Here is a 19,360-nt window from a genome sequence, read left to right as displayed (position 1 = left end):
TCTTTTATTTTGTCTTTATTTCTCTCCCTTTTCTATATTTTTCTTCGGGGTGTGCCGTTTGTAATTAATTATCCTTACCAGAAAAGGAAGAAAAACAATGCTGCCATTATTGCATTCATTTTACAGGCCACTTATTGTCTCAAGATTTTTTTGGCAGCATAGCTTGTTAAATGGAGTTGGCAATATTGGCAACTTAATATAAAGAGGTAGCATGAATTAATTTTAGAATTGCATGCTTAGTAAAAATATTTCTGATTTTAATAACATTCAATTGAATTTATTGAAAACAGCTGGACTCGATAAAAATATAATTCTCTCCATTTTACTCCATAGTCAATTAATAATAGGCTCTTTTATTGTTTTTTTAGGGCAAAGAAATGTACACGATAAACAATATTGCTCGATCTCTTCTTCACTTGTATATACTAAAATTTATTTTTGTTTCAAATGATAAAAAAAAACTTAATAAGGATTTCTATCACCAATGAAAAGGTCTATAACAAATAATAAACAATTATATAATTCGTAAGACATTAATTATTTTAAAAAATGTAATTACTATTTCTTAAAAATTATGTTGGGCAGTATAATACAATAATAATCTAATTCAAATATAAGACATGTTTGAGTTGTGGTTTATTGTGTGATGACACACATTTTTTTATCAATCCAATGGACGAAAACTCACTCCTAATTCTATTCTTTTGGAAATGGTGTTATGAGAACCTTCAATGGCAACTAAAACATATACATACCTCCTGAGTAATATGTATGCACATTCTATATTCTTCTCAATTTTATTATTTTCCTATTTCTAACCCCCATCCACTTTAAATTAAAGCATTAATTGTATTTCAGCTAAAAGTCGGAGAGTATACTTTTCTTTATTATAGTTTCACTTTTAATTAATATATAAAAGTGAAGGAAAAATCAAACATTTGTTTGCACAATTTTTACGCACCAGCTTCGGGTGCTTGTGGACCAGTTTAACTCAATTTTGATTAAATTTAGAACTCAATTCAATCAAATTTGATTGATTTCTTTCGGTTTGATTTTTATAATAAAAAAATTGAAACTCAACCTGTTCATGAATGGTTTGAGTCAACAGGTTATCCATTTAAATTTATTTATTTTTCTTAGAACTACTATTTTATATCATGATTTATTCAAATATCCAATACAATTAACACAATATTATCAATGTCTGAAAGTAATAAAATTGATTCATTTAATACCATCAACATAATATTCTAAAATAGAATAATACAAATTAAAATAAAATACTCTTCAACGAGATTTATTATAATAATATGAATCACAACTATTTCCTGCAAATTAATTTCTTGCAATAAGCTTTGCTGCAATCATATTTGCTACAACTAGATTTGTTATAACCAGATTTGTTGAAACAAATGAACAAAATATGATTTATCAATATTATAAACATGACAGAAAAAATAAATATGAAAAAAGGTGAAACAAATAACAATACACAGGAAAGTAATACTTTAAGAAGTTCCAACACTAGTGGTCTAAACACTTGCAATTCCAACACTTGGAGTCCCAATATTACCAGTATTTAAAGCGAAACCAAATAACTCTAAAAATTTTGATTGGTTTCAATTAGTTCGATTCAATTTTGATTGGATTTATAAATCTAAACTTGTGACTCAACCCATACATGAACGTTTTTTATCGGTTCGGTTCGGTTAGGTTTTGACCCAAATACATAAATGTAGAGTTTCAAGCCAAAAGATAAAGTGCATGCATATTGGTAATTGAATTTTTATCATTAAGGTTTAGGTGACTTAAATGCAAAGTAAAATATTGCATTTTACTAAATAAAGCTTATTTGAATGGATGCACTAGAAGTTATTTTTGTTTCAATTTCCAAGATAACTTATTTATTGTAGTTGGTGGCAATTTTCACTATAAATAGAAAATAGAATTAGTGGAGAAACAACATACATGTAGAGAGAGTGTGTGAGCAGAGAGATTGTAAAACAAAGTCACTTTGTTGAGATAAAAATATCTTTCTGTAAAAGTGTATCATTTCTTGTAACCATTGACTGTGGTACTTAGGTTTGTAGAGTGATACACTATTTGGGGTGAGTTATAATCTTGTAATCATTTTTGTGATAATGAAATACTTTTTTAGACGATTCTGTGGACGTAAGCAAGAGGTGTCGAACTACGTTAAATTCATGTGTTTGTTATTATTTTTTTACGATGTAATCTTTATTGTGTTCCCATGATCCTTTGTGAGTGAGAATAGTTTTATTTGTGGGAGTATTGATTACCCAAAAGTCATATTAGAGCTATGGTCGGGAACACACAAAGGTTTGAGATATTGTTGTTTGATGGAAAAATAAATTTTATGATTTGGTAGAGTTATTCAAGACCTTTTGGTGCTGAAGGTCTTGATCAAGCATTACAAGATGAAAGGTCGGCTTCTATAAATGAAACTGAGTGTACTAAGAACCAAATGAGGGTTGTGAGCATGATTCAGTTAGTCTTTGCTTCCAAGATAAAACACAATGTGTTGAAGGAGACAATATCGTAGTCCTTGTAGGAGAAGCTCAAGAATATCTATGCGTTAAAGTCGCTAACTAATCGTCTTTGTTTGAAGATGGAATTGTATCAACTCAAAATGGAGATGGGGGGAGATCTCCATGACTACATCAACAAGTTCAATCAGCTAGTAAGTCAATTGTTGAATGTAGATGATAAACTCTCTTATGAGGAGCAGGCGTTGTTGTTGTTGGCCTCACTACCAAGGTCCTTCAAAGCTTTGGTTCAAACGTTGTTTGTGGGAATATCAACTTTGAATTTGGATGAGGTGACTACAACTCTTAGAGAAAATGAGAGAATAATGAGAACTGGAAATGTTGATGATGAACACCATGCAATAGCTATGGTGGAGTCTGAGAGATGGAGGAATCATTCAAGGAGATATGATGGTCCAAGAGGAACATCAAAATCGCAATCGCATCCGCAACGAGATATGAGTAACATACAATGTTACTATTGTGGTGAGAATGGTCGTGTGCAAGTGAGGTGCAAACAAATGAAGGAGGACTTGAAGAAATTAAGAGATATGAACAAAGATGGTGTCAACTCCCAAGCTAATGTAGTGAAAAGTGTTGAAGATGGAGATGATGTGTTTTTGGCAACAAACGATTAGGTTGCTAAAACAAAATGGGTGATGGATTTTGATGTCTCAAAGCACATTTGTAGAGATCGAGAGATGTTTGACACTTTGAAAACTGGTGGAGAATTCAGCCATTCTAAGTTAGGGAATGGTGAAAAAATGAAGGTCGAAGGCACGGGAGCGTGAGGATGAAGCTCCATGATGATGTTATTCAAACTTTCTCAAATGTGAGGTTTGTACCTTCTACTGTTGTCAATATGATTTCTATGGGGGAGATGACATCACAAGGGCACAAGTATGTTGGTTCAAAGTAGGGATGCAAGGTCTACAATGGGAGACACTTGGTGTTGTGAGGACAAAAAAATAAAGGTAACATTTGCTATTTGGATGGACAAGCCTTGAAGAAGAACCACGAAAGCAAAGTGAAGAAGAAAGTGAAGTTTTCTAATGTTGTAGAAGTGTTGGGAGATACTTCCATTGGAAGGGGGGTTGTTCACTTTTAAATTGATTGAGAGATATTTCTCTTTTGACTTTAGGGGAGAATTGTAGAGTTTCAAGCCAAAAAATAAGGTGCATGCATATTGAAAATTGAATTTTTATCAATAAGATTTAAGTGGCTTAAATGCAAAGTGGAAGATTGTATTTTACTAGATGAAGTTTATTTGAATTGATGCATTGGAAGTTGTTTTGTTTCAATTTCCAAGAGAACTTATTTATTATAGTTGGTAGCGATCTTCACTATAAATAAATGAGAGAATTAGTGAAGAAACAACACACATGTAAAGAGAGTATGTGAGAAGATAGATTTTGAAATAAAATTACTTTGTTGAGAAAAAAGTGTCTTTGTGTGAGAGTGTTAACATTTCTTGTAACCATTGAATGAGGTACTTGGGTTTATACAGTGATACACTATTTGGGGTGTGTTACAATCTTGTAACCATTTGTGTGATAGTGAAATACTTTTTGAAACGATTCTGTGAATATATGCAAGAAGTATCGAATCACATCAAATTCTTTTGTTTGTTATTACTTTTTTTATGGTGTAATCTTTGTTGTATTATCATGATCCTTTGTGGATGTAAATAATTTTATTTGAGAGAACATTGATTACCCAATAATAAATGACCTAACTCAAAGATTTTATTTGTGGGTGTGCATAATTTTATTTTAGTTGTGCGATTGTAATACTTGTGTCTGATTTGTTACCATTGAGTTTTATTTATAATTTTTTATTATTGATTCCAATAGCCAATTCACCATTTCACCCTCATATATGTGGGTGTTCGTGGTGCTGTTCGGTTTAAATTTTAGATAAAAAATTATTCAAATCAAATATAAAATAAATAGACAGTATAATTTAAATATAATATCAAATTCAAATTAAATTAATTAATATTTTACTATTTGATGTGATTCGATTTTATAATTTTTTTATTTTTTTAATCCATTATCCTAATTTAATTTTATCAACTAAACTTACATAATTTTTATATATGCTACATTATTTTAAAAATGAATTTATTTTTATTAAATTTCATTTAACATATTTTAGTAAAATTTATTATTTTTACTTCTATTTAATATTAATTAAAAATGTTATTATTATATAATTTTTAACATATTAGTAATTTGTGGATTGATATTTAATATTATTTTTCAATAATATTAGTATATTATTTTTTAACATATAAAAGTAAAATATGGATTATAAAACAGAGAAAAGAGAATAAATTATTTAATACTTATATTACACTAAAAATTAATATAGTTATAATATATAATTTATTGGATTTGATTCGATTTTTTAAAACAAAATTTAAAAATCAAATCAAACAAATAAAATCATGCAATTTTTTTTAAATTTTTGGTTTTTTTTTTTGAGTTTAAATGCTTTTTGATTTTTTTAATCAATTTGAGAGATTACAAACAGTTTGATTTGATTTTCAATGCCACTACTTACTTTAGTACTCTCTCACCATTTTTTACTTCAATTTTTTTTTTATCAACTGACCCAGTTTCTTTTTAAATACTTCATTTGATAATAGTAGATAGTATCTTGTTACTTCAGATAATATTTCCTTGAATAAGAAAATTTGAATAGGCTATATTTTCTATTGATCGATTATTGAATGAAAACACGATAATCTATATGAGATTACAGACTGTAATATTTCCAGACCCCATCATTATTCAAGCAATGTTGTTATTGTCCCAACTTCTATAAAACATGAAATCAAACCAAATAGCAATCAATGCAACAAACAAATGCAGGCTGAAGAAGACATAGGAAGTTTCCTCACCAATTGCACGTGGTGACATGGAGGCCACACGTGTCCTTTCACTACAAGGGTTTTATTCAAAGGTGTTCCACACAATCCTGCATTAATTACCAGCATAGGAAGATGCATCGAAACCTTGAAACGGGTTACCTACATGGATTTTTTCCACCAGACGGTTATAGTAAAGGTTCAGGTATGAGAGGAAAGTTAGACTTTGAAGCTGTGTGGAAAGCAAAGGAACATGGGGAATTCTCATTGTAGTGTACTGTGAGAGACACATAATGAACCGAAAGAAAGGCTAATGATGGCTTATGGAACCTTTAATTTGTTTTCCAGTGATTAGGTTCTAATGCAATTTGGCAAGTAAATGTCATCAAAAGTGATTCTACAATGCAATTTTTAAGTTAGCTGCATAATGCAACTTATATTTGTGACCATTGGTTCCGAACAAAATAAATAATATATGTGTTTAATTCTGATCCAATGGTGAGAGATGCATGGTGCATGAATGCATGTTAGAATAACAAGTACAAATATATGCAGAGAAAAAGTTAAGTGGGAGAGACCGCTTAGCCACAGAAAAATGGTCCAAGTCACTTAAGTCAAAGTAAACCATGTGTTTTCTATTATTTTTTTTGTAATTGTTGCCTGCATTTTCCAAGTCACTTCTCATCTTAATAATTTTTTTTTGGTAGCTTAGCTTGTAAAATGGAGCTACCAAAAATGGTAAAGTTTATATATAGAAATAGCATGAAATAATTTTAGAATTATATGGTTAAATTTTTTTTTTCTAACTTTAATAAAATTCCGTCGAATCTATTGAAAAGTCAATAAATATGTTGATTGTTTTTTGGGCAAAGAAATATATATGATAAAAATTGCACTGTTCTTTGATTTATACTAGGGATCCTATAACGGATAGTGAGAAACTAATTCCTTTGGAGAAATTCCTGACAACATAGTTTAGCTATCTACCAATTATGTTAAAACTTTGGTAATTGCATTGTTCATCACACGTATATAAATGGGTGGTTGATTTTTTCCCTGTGATAAGTGAAAATAATGAATAAAATGTTTATAGCTGCATAGTAATTATACATTTATGAATCGAGTCTCAAGTAGTTGGGTTTGAAACCAATTAAATGAATTCATAATTAATTCAAACTAAAAGAGACGAAGTCTCATTAAGTTGAACCTGAAAAAACAATGTCGAACCAATTATGGCTTGTTTGGATGTACGTCCCACAAAATCAAATGCGCGTAATTGACTAGTAATATGTAGCTTGGACGTTTTTCTCAATATTGACGTGAAAATAATTAGCAGAAACGGGCGTAATAGACGGATTATGATATGTTTCTCAGTTATAGGACTGAGAACCTCCTCAAGAATAGAAAGAGAAAGGAAATAGATTGTAAGTTATTTCATTCATAAAATGGAAAGGACATTCGTACAGCCAAATCTTACAATGAAATCTAATGAAATCTAGTAATTGGAATTGCATAACAGAATTGAAAATACACTAGTGACGAGGCCTTCTGGAAGCAAGCAAGAGAATCTTTATTTGAAGAGGATGTGGTCACGAAACTTGGTTGGTAAACGGGTAGCACGAGCAGGTCTCATATCAGGCCCAATAACCACATTCTCAGTGTTCCCAGTTGGCCCAGAAGCATCATTCACAGTTGGGCTTGTATCAATTGTATCAATACCATCCCCATCAAAACCAACCTTGTCCTCAAGGTTGTAAACAACTTGAATTTCACTCCAATTCTCCCAAGATGTATCATCTGGATGAAGACCATCCCATTGCACCAGAACCTGCGAGACTTTGTTACCAGCATCATTGGTGACAATTCTTGAAGCCAAGAGAGCCAAAGGAGTGATGATGGGATGATTGTCTACAAAATTCTCAGGTAACTCAGTGACTGTGGGGGGAATGGAACCAACATATGGCTTCAAAAGTGAGCAATGAAACACATTATGGATTTTGGCATTTGAAGGGAGTTCTAATTTATAGGCCACAGGACCTAGCCGTTCTAAAACACGATAAGGACCATAATATCTTTTATTGAGCTTGTTGTACTTACCCCCAGAAACAGATGACTGCCTATAAGGTTGAAGCTTCACATGGACCCATGAACCAACCTCATAAGAAACATCACGGCGCTTGCCATCAGCTATTGCTTTCATACGAGTCTGTGCCTTGGCTAAATTAACGCGCAACAACTCCAAAACAGCCTCTCGGTCATTCAGTAATGCATCAGTAGCTGCCACACTTGACGCACCAGCAACATAAATAGGCAGGGAGGGAGGAGGCTTACCAAACACCACTTGAAAGGGTGTCATACCAGCAGAAGAATGAAAAGCAGTATTATAGTGGTATTCTGCCCAAGGTAGGTACTTGTGCCAAAGAGAGGGTTTATGATGAACAAATGCACGTAAATATTGCTCAATGGTGCGATTTGTTACCTCAGTTTGGCCGTCAGTTTGCGGATGATAAGAAGAGCTCATGCGAAGCAAAGTACCACTGAATTTGAACAACTCGGTCCAAAACTTGCTAATGAAAATAGGATCCCGATCCGAAATGATGCTCTTAGGTAACCCATGGTGCTTGCAAACCAGATTGACAAAAAGTTCGGCCACTTTAAATGCCGTATAATTAGAAGGAAGGGCTCCTAAATGCACATATTCATAATGGCCGTCATGGGTGCGAAATGCGGTCTTGTGCACATCTTGAGGGGCAACACGAATCTGGTGGAATCCGGAAGTGAGGTCTAGTTTGGAAAAAATCCTCGCATGACCAAGTTCATCCAATAACTCGTCAATAGTGGGCAAAGGAAATCGGTCACGAACTGTGAGAGCATTCAAAGCGCGATAGTCCACACACATACGCCAAGAACCATCTTTCTTCTTCAACAACAATACCGGTGAGGAGAATGGACTAGTGCTTGGTTGAATCCAACCGGAGCTAAGAAATTTGGCCACTTGGGTCTCTATTTCAAGCTTTTGTGAATGAGGGTAACGATAGGGACGGACGGATACAGGGGCAGTGTTTGGCAAGAGGGGTATGGTGTGGTCAGTAGGCCTTGATGGGGGTAAGGAGGTTGGTTCTGTGAATATATGTTGGTAACGGTCAATTAAGGTTTGTATTTGGGGGTCAATTGGGATGGTCTCAGGTATTATTAGAGAGGGTTTGGGTGGGTGGTGGTCTGTATCTGGATAGGAAGGTGTTTGGTCTAGTATTTGGAGTGAGTAAAGGTGGGCTTCGGGTTCTAGACGGGCCATTTTTTGAAAGCAATGGAGGCTCACAGAGGGTGTTGGAGAAGCACCTTGCAACACAACACAAGAGTTGTTGTGGAAGAAAGTCATGGTTAAGGTGGTGTAATTCATCAAAACCGGACCCAATTGTTTCAACCATTGTGCTCCTAATATGATATCAGCCCCACGCAAATCCAAGGAATACAAATCAAGCTGAAATGAATTATTCTGTATCAACATCGTCACATCATGACATACCTTATCACAGAGAAGCTCTTGGCCACTACCCACCAGAACACGAAAAAAGGGAATGTCACTGCGATTCAACCCCAGGGTCAGAGCAAGCGAGTTTTGGATGAAGTTATGAGTGCTTCCTCCATCAACAAGCACATGAACCGAATGCGAACCTATCATGCCCACCACACGAAAAGTGTCCGCAGCATGAGAACCCGATAAAGCATGGAGACTTAATTGAGCGGCCTGAATTTCAGAATCACCCGGGTCCAAAAGATCAACTGCTTGCTCCAATTCACTTATCAAAGGATCATCATCATCACTAGTAGCAACCATCAAAAAAATACGAGCACCACATTTGTGTTGCCGTGACCATCGTTGGTCACAATTAAAACAGAGCCCCTTCTCACGACGCTCGTCCATCTCCGCACTAGATAGGTGACGGAATCGTGGCTTTGCCGCCGGTGTTGGTAAGAGGCCAGCGGTGTTCGTCGAAGGAGGCGTGGAATCGGAACCCCCTTTGATGAGTTCCTTCGTCGGAGTTGACGAAGAATGCCACACTTTTGAACGGGACATGCGAGTGATGTCTTGTAGCTTGTCTTCTTGCAATCGGGCTAATCCAGTTGCCTGAGAAATGGTGATTGGTCTCTGTGTAAGCACCTCACGACGAATGTCCATGCGAAGGCCCGAGACGAAACAGCTGAGCAGATCTACCTCTGATAGACCCTCCAAACGATTAGCAAGGGCTTCAAATTCGGTGAGGTAAGCTGTCACGGTGGAGGACTGAGTGAGCTTGAAAAGCTTCCCTCGAGGGTCATCGAACGCGGTAGGTGCAAAACGTGTCTCCAACGCCGTGAGAAACTGGTTCCACGACACGATTTGGCGGTTGCGATACATCCACTGGTACCACGCGAGAGCGGCGCCGTCAAGATAAAACGAAGCAATAGTGATTCTCTCCTCCTCAGGCGTCTGATGGTAGGTGAAGAATTGGGAGATCTTGAAGATCCATCCAGGAGCGTCGTCGCCGGAGAAGCGAGGAACATCCAATTTAAGCCGTGGACGGTAAGTTGATTCCGCAGTGGATCGTGTGGAAGAAGATGCGTTAGGGTCATCCAAACGTTTCCAGACAGCTTCCAAACGAGTGGAAATGGTGGCTAACTGACGAGCAAGCTCCTCGTTTGAGGGCGGCGGAGGAGCAGTGTGCCGTGGGGTAGTCATGGAGGGAGTGGCTCAATGAAAGCACCAATGATATGTTTCTCAGTTATAGGACTGAGAACCTCCTCAAGAATAGAAAGAGAAAGGAAATAGATTGTAAGTTATTTCATTCATAAAATGGAAAGGACATTCGTACAGCCTTTATCCCCCAAATCTTACAATGAAATCTAATGAAATCTAGTAATTGGAATTGCATAACAAAATTGAAAATACACTAGTGACGAGGCCTTCTGGAAGCAAGCAAGAGAATCTTTATTTGAAGAGGATGTGGTCACGAAACTTGGTTGGTAAACGGGTAGCACGAGCAGGTCTCATATCAGGCCCAATAACCACATTCTCAGTGTTCCCAGTTGGCCCAGAAGCATCATTCACAGTTGGGCTTGTATCAATTGTATCAGATTACCAAACACATACTAGTACTAGATGGATTTGAGTTGAAACTAGATATAAACCCGCACGATCGGGTAAATAAGTGAATTATTAAAATTAAGGATGATTTATGTTAGTTGATGTATTATCTTTTAATGCTATTTCTTTGAACAATGTAATGTAAGCTTATTGTTGTAGTTCATTTGGTCTTTACATTGAAATAATATTTACAGTAATTAACATACATTTAATCGCTCTTTCTTATTAGAAGTTTAGATATATGAACCAACAATAAGTTTACAATGTATGAGTAAATTATACTCTCAAGTAATGTTGTACAACATTATTTATTTTAACATATATATAATTTAGAACCTCATTTTTTAGTGTGTCATTCTTCATTAATGCAAGCTCCTACTGAAAAAATAATTAAGTACACTATTAAGAGAATAAATAAATTGAAATGAACCAAGATTTCCTAATTAAAATGTCTAAAGAAAAATATTTATAATTAATACTACAAAAAGAAATATTGGTTAAAAAACAACAAAAAGGAACATGATTTCATGAGAAAAGATAAATGGATATTGGAATAGGTTTTTGCATGAATGATGTAAATAATTTGTCAAAATAATGAAAATATGCATATATGCAAACTAATATGTTTTTTTTTTTAAAAAAAAATGTTTGCTTTGTTGTAGAACATATCAAGATTGTAAAGCTGAAACACAGCATAAATGAAACAAAATTATGTGTCACTTACATACTTCTATCATTTTGTCACTTTCCCAACTAAAGTGAACAAGTATAATCTTAGTATTTAAAATAAAAATATGTTGCTTTTCATTTTAAGATTGTACGCTAAAATAGTTTAAAATAAAATTTAAATATTATTGCATATTTTTAATAATTAAGGTCTAGCTCTTTTATCGAGTTACAAAAGATTTAGCAATAGACTTTATATTGGAGGAAAACAATTATGGTTTCAATGAATTACAAAGTTACAAGCTAAAGAGCTTGCAATTGTTATAAAATTTACTTACATCACCTGAAAGAAGTATTGAAAGTTTTTAAATATTTATATGGAAGTACTATGGACTCTACTTGAAATTTCATATATTATAAATTAATATTATGAGTTAGTATCTGCTTAATGTGATGATCGACCACATATATAGTATTCGATGGTCAAATAATGCTTACCAAATTACTACACATAATTTCCTGCATTTAAACTAATTTTACAAAATTAATGTAACAACAATAATATCTCATAGAACCATGGCTTTTTTTTCCTTCTAAATTATAACTAATTTGCTTTTTACAAAAGTGATTTTTTAATTAATTAAAAAGTTGAAACAATACGGCTCATATTTAGATTTAAAAAAATGAGTCTTATAATTAATTAATAAGGCACAACTTTATCGCTGCACCAGGACTCGCCCTCATAATAATGTTTGACATTATATAAACAAAATGTTTGACATTAAAATTAATTTGAATGTAAATGTTAAGACACAATAAGTAAAATCTGTAAATGTGGTGCAGCACATGTTAATAGAAATGGCATAAAAAAGTTGAAAATATCCTTCACTTTTAACTTTGTAATTTTTATGATGTTCGCTTCCTCATGACCTTGTGCAATGCCCCCTCATATAAAAGATAATGCCATGCTTCTTTCTATTTTATATTTCATTGTATTAAAAAACACAAGCAGATATTCAAGTCCAAATCTCATAAAATTTAAAACTTTTTTAGAGAGAATAAAATTATGTCAAAAGAAGAAGGAATATCTACCAAGGCAATTATACCCAAAAATGAGCTCAGGCAATGTTTCTACTTTCAATACTTAATAGGCAAACATATATCAATTATTTTAACAAAACACAATATAATATAAATGTATATATACAACCTTTTCCTATATCTATATCTATATCTATATCTATATTATTAACTTAATACTATATCTGAATATGAAAAGTATAACTAATAATCGATCTTTTTACATAATATAATGTTATGCACATAAGCCACGGGTCCTCCAATTCTGTTTTACTAGTTGAAACTTTATATACCTCACAAAACAAGGAAATGGTGAACTACTTTTCAAACTCTCCCTGCTCCTTATAAATTACGCAACCAGAATTAGTGAAGTCAGATTTGTAGATTGGAAGAACATGAAAGTGTCAAATGAAGAAACTTACAATGACATCCAGTGGTACCTTGGCGATAATAATGCTTATGAAGGACTTCACGAGGGAGACTGCTTGATTTGATTTTCAACAAAACAAAAAATGGTTAATTACCAATTGTTTGAGTTAAGACTTCTTCAAGGAGGGAGAAGAAAAAGGTTGAAGAGTCTATCCTATATGGAAGAGTTAACTTGTCCTGATCATGAACTTTTTCCAGAGTACGAAGGAAAAGGAAATGAAAAAAAGAGAAGAAATAGACAAAAAATATTTGAAGTTAGCAAAAAAATTAGAAATCAAAGAAAAAAATAAAAACAAATTGAGGAGTTAGTGTGTGAAATGAATACGTATGGTGTCAGATAGATTGAGGAGAAAAGCATAGGTGATTATGTGTTGTAAAAGCCTTTGTCAACCAACATGTTTATACCCATTTTTGCACTTCAGCAGCTGTATCCTTTTTTTCTTCTGCACATCATATAATGATAGAAAAAGTGTCAAATAGATTGAGAGGAGAAAAGAATAATAGGTTATTAGGTGTTGTAGAGCTTTGTGAAAGCCTCTAAGAACCCATTTATATTCATTTTTCTCTGTTAAGTAGCTGCCTCCCTTTTTTCTCAGTGTCATAACGATAGAGAGAAAGCTTTAGTGATATTAACTTTTGACAGAGTACGAAGGAAAAGAAATGAAAAATGAGCAGAAAGAGAGGGTCGTCCATGTTTCTATTAGAACGTGGATATAAGGATTAATTAGAATTGGAAGTTATGAAAAATGATAGTTATTAAGATTGATGAAAATTAAATTAAAATTGAGTTATTATGACAGTTAAAGAAGAAAGTATACAAGAAATTTTGGTAAAGAGTAGAATCATAACAATCCTAAAATGCTAATGTGGTGAACTAAGCTGAAAAACTGATGTGGCAAAATTGTGTTGTTGAATATTTGCTTACATGGCGACGCTACAATTCATGTTTCAGAATTTATATATTATAAATAGATAAATAGATTTCATATTTATTGAATTAGCCCATAGCAAGTAATACCCTTAATTTCAACCTTCATAAATAGTTGGTTATTGAATCATGCTAACAAAGGACCCTAAACAAAAGCCTTTTCAGGATTTATTCATGAGTAACAAAGCGCCAGTGCCAAGGATGGATAAGTCTGATCTCATCGGTTAGAATTTGTTCAAAATTTAGTTCGAGGAGGGAAACCGTTTGATGCCACGTTGCTATATTGATGAGAGTGTTGTGCAGAGTCTGAGGGCACCGAGGATTGACTCAGTCATTGAAATCAGTGGGCTACCTATCTATGAAGGAGAAGCTGAAATGGGTGTGGAAACTAGCATGATCATATGTAATGGATATAGGACATGGTTTCTTCATGGTCCAGTTCCACCTCAATGTTTGATCACTACCTGAGTGGGTTCCTGACTTTGTCACCTTTTAGATAATCTTTTTTTACTGTTTAAAGTATTATCTAAAATATTTTAAGAAAAAAACAAAATAAACATAATTAATTACAAGGATTAAAAAAAACATTAAATTACAAGGATCGAAAATATATTTAAACCTTAAAAAAACTTAAGCAAACATGCCCTCAACTCGAGTGAAATTGCCAAAATCTCTTTACCACCTTCAGTAGTGTCAGATTCAGATGCAATGTCATCTTCAGTTGTGTGAGCAGAAAAGCTTAGTCACAATGCAAATCTCTAGTCCAATTCAAGCCTCCAGAATCACTCCACAATTCCACATAGCAGAATCATTTTCATCGAGTTTTATCTTTGTAAAGTTTTATTATAAATTCGAAGAACCAATTCACCCTCTCTTCATTATTCCCTCACCATTTTATCCATCTAATTCTTCATTTGATTCTTCTTTTTATGTACTTAAATTCTTCATGTTTCATAACTTCAAATAACATTTCCCTGAATAAGAAATTTTTTTAAGGGTAGTGATTGAAATTAAGAGACTAATCTAGTGAGGTGCAAATATCTATTAAGAGATTGAGTTGACTGACATCTCCTACCAAATGTTTTTTTTTTATGCATTACGTACGTACCGGTAACAATATGCTTAAGAGACATAATAATTATCTGTGATATTTTCTCATCATCATTTGATTTATATGGATTATTAAATGAAAGCACGATCATGAATCATCTGCATAATCCTACACACTCTTATATTTATTAGGACTTAGGAGAAATCATACATATGTATTTACTTCCAGACCCGATCATTATTCATCCACTGCTTTCTATTTTCTGAACTTAAGTAAAAATAAAATCAACCCAAAGAGCAATCAATGCAACAGAGAAATGCAGGTTGAAGAAGGCATCCTCACCGGTGCTTGTCTGGCTGATTTGCTATTAGCATTTTAGTTCTCCCTCATGACTAATGCCTCCACCTTAAAACTTGATAGCAATGTCCTCCACTGCTTTCATATTCAAGATTCAGCTGTGGGAAGACACGACACAGAATGAGGTCCACGCGTTTCCAGTACCATTGCCTCCATTGCTTCCAAAACAGAAGGGGACCAATAACAAGTGCAAGGCCAAAAACAAATCCCAATTCAACCCTCATGATATTCCAGCCAAATGTGCATCGCCTTGCATGTGGTGACGTTGGCAGCCCATATGTTTCATTACTGCAGTTTTTAATCAAAGGTGCTCCACACAATTCTGCATTACCAACAAAGGAAGATGCATCAAATGTTTGAAGCTGGTTACCTCCGGGGATTTTTCCCGCCAGACAATTAGAGGAAACGTTTAGGTACGAGAGGAAATTTAAATTTGCAAGCTGTGTGGGAATTTCTCCATCAAAATGGTTGCTTGACAGGTCCAATGATTCAAGCTGTTTTAGATTCCCTATAGATGAAGGGATATGGCCTGCTAAAGCATTATCTGACAAGTTGAGCAAATGAAGTCTTGTAAAATTCATAAGCTCTTCTGGTATAGTTCCTTCAAAATTGTTGGATGAGAAGTCAACAGATGTTAAGACAGTTAGGATTTTAACAAACTCCATCCGTAAACCTTTGCTTGTAAGTGTCACAGAATCCTGATAATATATACCACCAAACTTAAGGACTTGAGATCCAATGTAATTGAACTGTGATCCATCATCATCTTCATCAAGCATCATTGCCTTCCAAGTTTTGAAGCAGTTTTTTGGAAGTACACCACTGAAATTGTTGAAAGCTAGATCAACAATTTGAAGCACATGCCAAGTACTGTTAGCATGAGGACATCCAATATGACCATGGAATTTGTTTCCCCTCAAAACCATGACACGTAGTGTAGATATTGTCTTTAAGAAGCATGGAAATCCATCATCTACCTGATTGTTACCAAGATCCAACACCTCTAATGATGTGCAATTTGCAAGAGATTTGGGAATTGAGCCCCACAATAGATTACTATTAAGATCCAGAGAACTTAGAACACAAGATACTGGAAATTTGTCTGGAATGCTGCCATGGAACTTGTTATGTTGCAGATTTAATACCACAAGTCTCTCACTCTGTGTTAAGCACTCTGGAATTTTCCCATTCAAGTGATTATAGGAAAAATCCAGAACTAGCATATTTGAACTATTGCACAAGGATTGTGGAATATTCCCAGATAAATTGTTTTTGGAAAGAGACAGGAAAATTGTGTCAGACAGAAAATTACCAATATCTGATGGAATAGTGAAACTGAAGTTATTGCTTGAATAGTCCAAATAAGTGGCATGCACCGGAAATATTTGAAGCTTCCCTTGGAGGTGATTATCATGAAGGTCAAGGAGCCTCAAATTGGAACTAGAGTTCTGCACAGGTCCTTCTAAATTGCTGAGTAAATTGTGAGAAAGATTTAATTGAACGAGAGAGTTAAGTTGCCAAATCCATGTTGGTATAGATCCTTGAATATTGTTGCTTGAGAGGTCTAAAGTTGTTATTTTTGATTGGTTTCTCAAGAAACTAGGGAACTCTGTCAGGTTGCAGGAGGCCAACTCTACAATATACATATTGGGGATGGAAGATATTAGGCCAACATCTGCAAAATTTGTGTCTATTGACAAATGGTTGTGTGAAAGTCCCAGTGTAATTAGATTTGCAAGTCTATGAATCACATCTAGCTTCAATGTGCCATTTAACTTGTTTGAAGATAGTTCAAGGACAATAAGTGATCTGAGTTGAAAAATATCTGTAGGAATGGACCCGTTTAAATCATTTCCACTTAAATCAAGGATCTCGAACTTGGAGGAAGAGATATTTGAAAATTTATTCAGTTGATCCTGGAAATTGTTGTTGGAAAGTCGAATACTTCGTAGCAGAGGGAGAGAAAAAAGAGAGGAAGGAAGGCTTCCATCCAGGAAGTTGTCCTGCAAATCAATTTGGAGCAGATTTCTTAGGCCGTCAAAATGATAAGATGTGATTGAACCTGTGAAACCATTGCTCGAGAAGTCTAAATGCGTGAGATTCTTGGACATATTCAGGGATGGAATTGGACCAGTGAAGTCATTAAATGACAAATCCAGATAAGTGAGTTCCCTGAGTCTTGACATTGAACTGGGTAGTGTTCCGTTAAAATGGCAATCAGAAAGATCCAAGATGGATAACTGCCCAAGATTATTTATAGCTGGTGGTATTGCTCCCGAGAAATTTGTGCCACTCACAATCAATGTCTGAAGAGGCCTATTCAGTGGGAATTCAGGCAAAGATCCATACAGATGATAATTGAATGATAAGTCTCAAACAGACAATGTTGCCACCTGAAAGATTTTCTCTTGAAATGTTCCAGTCAATTCACAAGAACTAAGGTCAAGGGTGGTTAAATTTGGAAAATTAGCAAAGGTTTCTGGCACTGGGGATGAGAAATTGTTCTGATGAAGACGAATGACTGATAGATTCTGAAGTCTTGTCAAGGAAGGATCAAGGGGTCCAGAGAGATTGCAGTCTGACATGCTCAGCTCCTGCAGGTTAACAAGTTTAAACAAAGCATTGCTCCATTTATATCCCTGAGTTGTTACAATTACACCATCCATATACAATTGTCTAAGCATGGTGAGGTTATGGACAAGCATTTGTAGATCTATGTTTTCAAGTTTCAGTGGTTGCCCATATAAATAGGAAACAGAAGAGATATCAAGAGTTACCAACCTTGTCAGGTAAGAAATCTCTGTTGGAATCTGCCCCACAAAGCCAGCATGAGACAAATTCAGATATGTTAAGTTCTTCAACTTGTTGAAACCGGATGGTATCTCAGAACTGAAGTTATTAGCAGACAAATTCAGTATCTGGAGATTTTGCAAACTGAAAAGAGTACTTGAATTGTCAAATCCACCATAGATAGATTCTCCACTCAGGTCAAGGCCAGTAACTTGCCCATCCTCGTCACAGGCAACACCCCTCCACTCACAGAAATCTACGCTTGGATTCCAAGACACAAGTTTTGTAGACTTATTAGTCTCGAATTTGAGGCTATTCTTCAGTTTGAGCAATGATTGTTGTTGATCCTCAACAATTTGGGCTTTTACCCCGGTGTAGTAAACACTGTGGTGTATCAAGAAGCAGTAGCAGAATATGAAGGAAAGGAAGGGAACATGGGGAATTCTCATTGGATTCTACTGAGAGAGACACACAATGAACCAAAACAACAGTGGCTGAAGAATAACTCATAACTCATAACTCATAGAAATATATGCAGAAGAAAAGTTGAGTGAGAGAGACGGCTTAGCCACAGAAAAAAAGAGTGTAAAATGGCGAAGCAAAGTCAAGGTAAACAACTTCCTGAGTTGTCATTCTTTTATTTTGTCTTTATTTCTCTCCCTTTTCTATATTTTTCTTCGCGGTGTGCGGTTTGTAATTAATTATCCTTACCAGAAAAGGAAGAAAAACAATGCTGCCATTATTGCATTCATTTTACAGGCCACTTCTTGTCTGAAGATTTTTTTGGCAGCATAGCTTGTTAAATGGAGTTGGCAATATTGGCAACTTAATATAAAGAGGTAGCATGAATTAATTTTAGAATTGCATGCTTAGTAAAAATATTTCTGATTTTAATAACATTCAATTGAATTTATTGAAAACAGCTGGACTCGATAAAAATATAATTCTCGCCATTTTATTCCAAAGTCAATTAATAATAGGCTCTTTTATTGTTTTTTTAGGGCAAAGAAATGTACACGATAAACATTGCTCGATCTCTTCTTCACTTGTATATACTAAAATTTATTGTTGTTTCAAATGATAAAAAAAAAAAAAAACTTAATAAGGATTTCTATCACCAATGAAAAAGTCTATAACAAATAATAAACAATTCTATAATTCGTAAGACATTAATTATTTTAAAAAATGTAATTACTATTTCTTAAAAATTATGTTGGGCAGTATAATACAATAACAATCTAATTCAAATACAAGACATGTTTGAGTTGTGGTTTATTGTGTGATGACACACATTTTTTTATCAATCCAATGGACGAAAACTCACTCCTAATTCTATTCTTTTGGAAATGGTGTTATGAGAACCTTCAATGGCAACTAAAACATATACATACCAGCTGAGTAATATGTATGCACATTCTATATTCTTCTCAATTTTATTATTTTCCTATTTCTAACCCCCCATCCACTTTAAATTAAAGCATTAATTGTATTTCAGCTAAAAGTCGCAGAGTACTTT

At 34.3% G+C, this 19,360-nt stretch overlaps 1 protein-coding gene across 1 annotated transcript; it reads right to left on the bottom strand.

Annotated features, from left to right (window-relative positions):
- Window positions 1-15,089: 15,089 nt before the first annotated feature.
- On the bottom strand, window positions 15,090-17,240 carry LOC100800574 (receptor-like protein 35). The gene has a single exon (XM_026126898.1). The coding sequence runs from the start codon at window positions 17,238-17,240 to the stop codon at window positions 15,090-15,092; it is 2,151 nt and encodes a 716-aa protein (XP_025982683.1).
- Window positions 17,241-19,360: the final 2,120 nt, after the last annotated feature.

This window comes from Glycine max, chromosome 18 (genome assembly GCF_000004515.6).
Source record: "Glycine max cultivar Williams 82 chromosome 18, Glycine_max_v4.0, whole genome shotgun sequence".
Lineage (NCBI taxonomy): Eukaryota > Viridiplantae > Streptophyta > Magnoliopsida > Fabales > Fabaceae > Glycine > Glycine max.
The sequence above is the reverse complement of the archived record's forward strand: the minus strand, read 5'-3'. Positions and strand labels throughout refer to the sequence as shown.

Excerpts from the sequence above, each read along its gene's own strand:
- LOC100800574 (XM_026126898.1), bottom strand. The coding sequence starts at position 17,240 with ATGTCAAGACTCAGGGAACTCACTTATCTGGATTTGTCATTTAATGAC.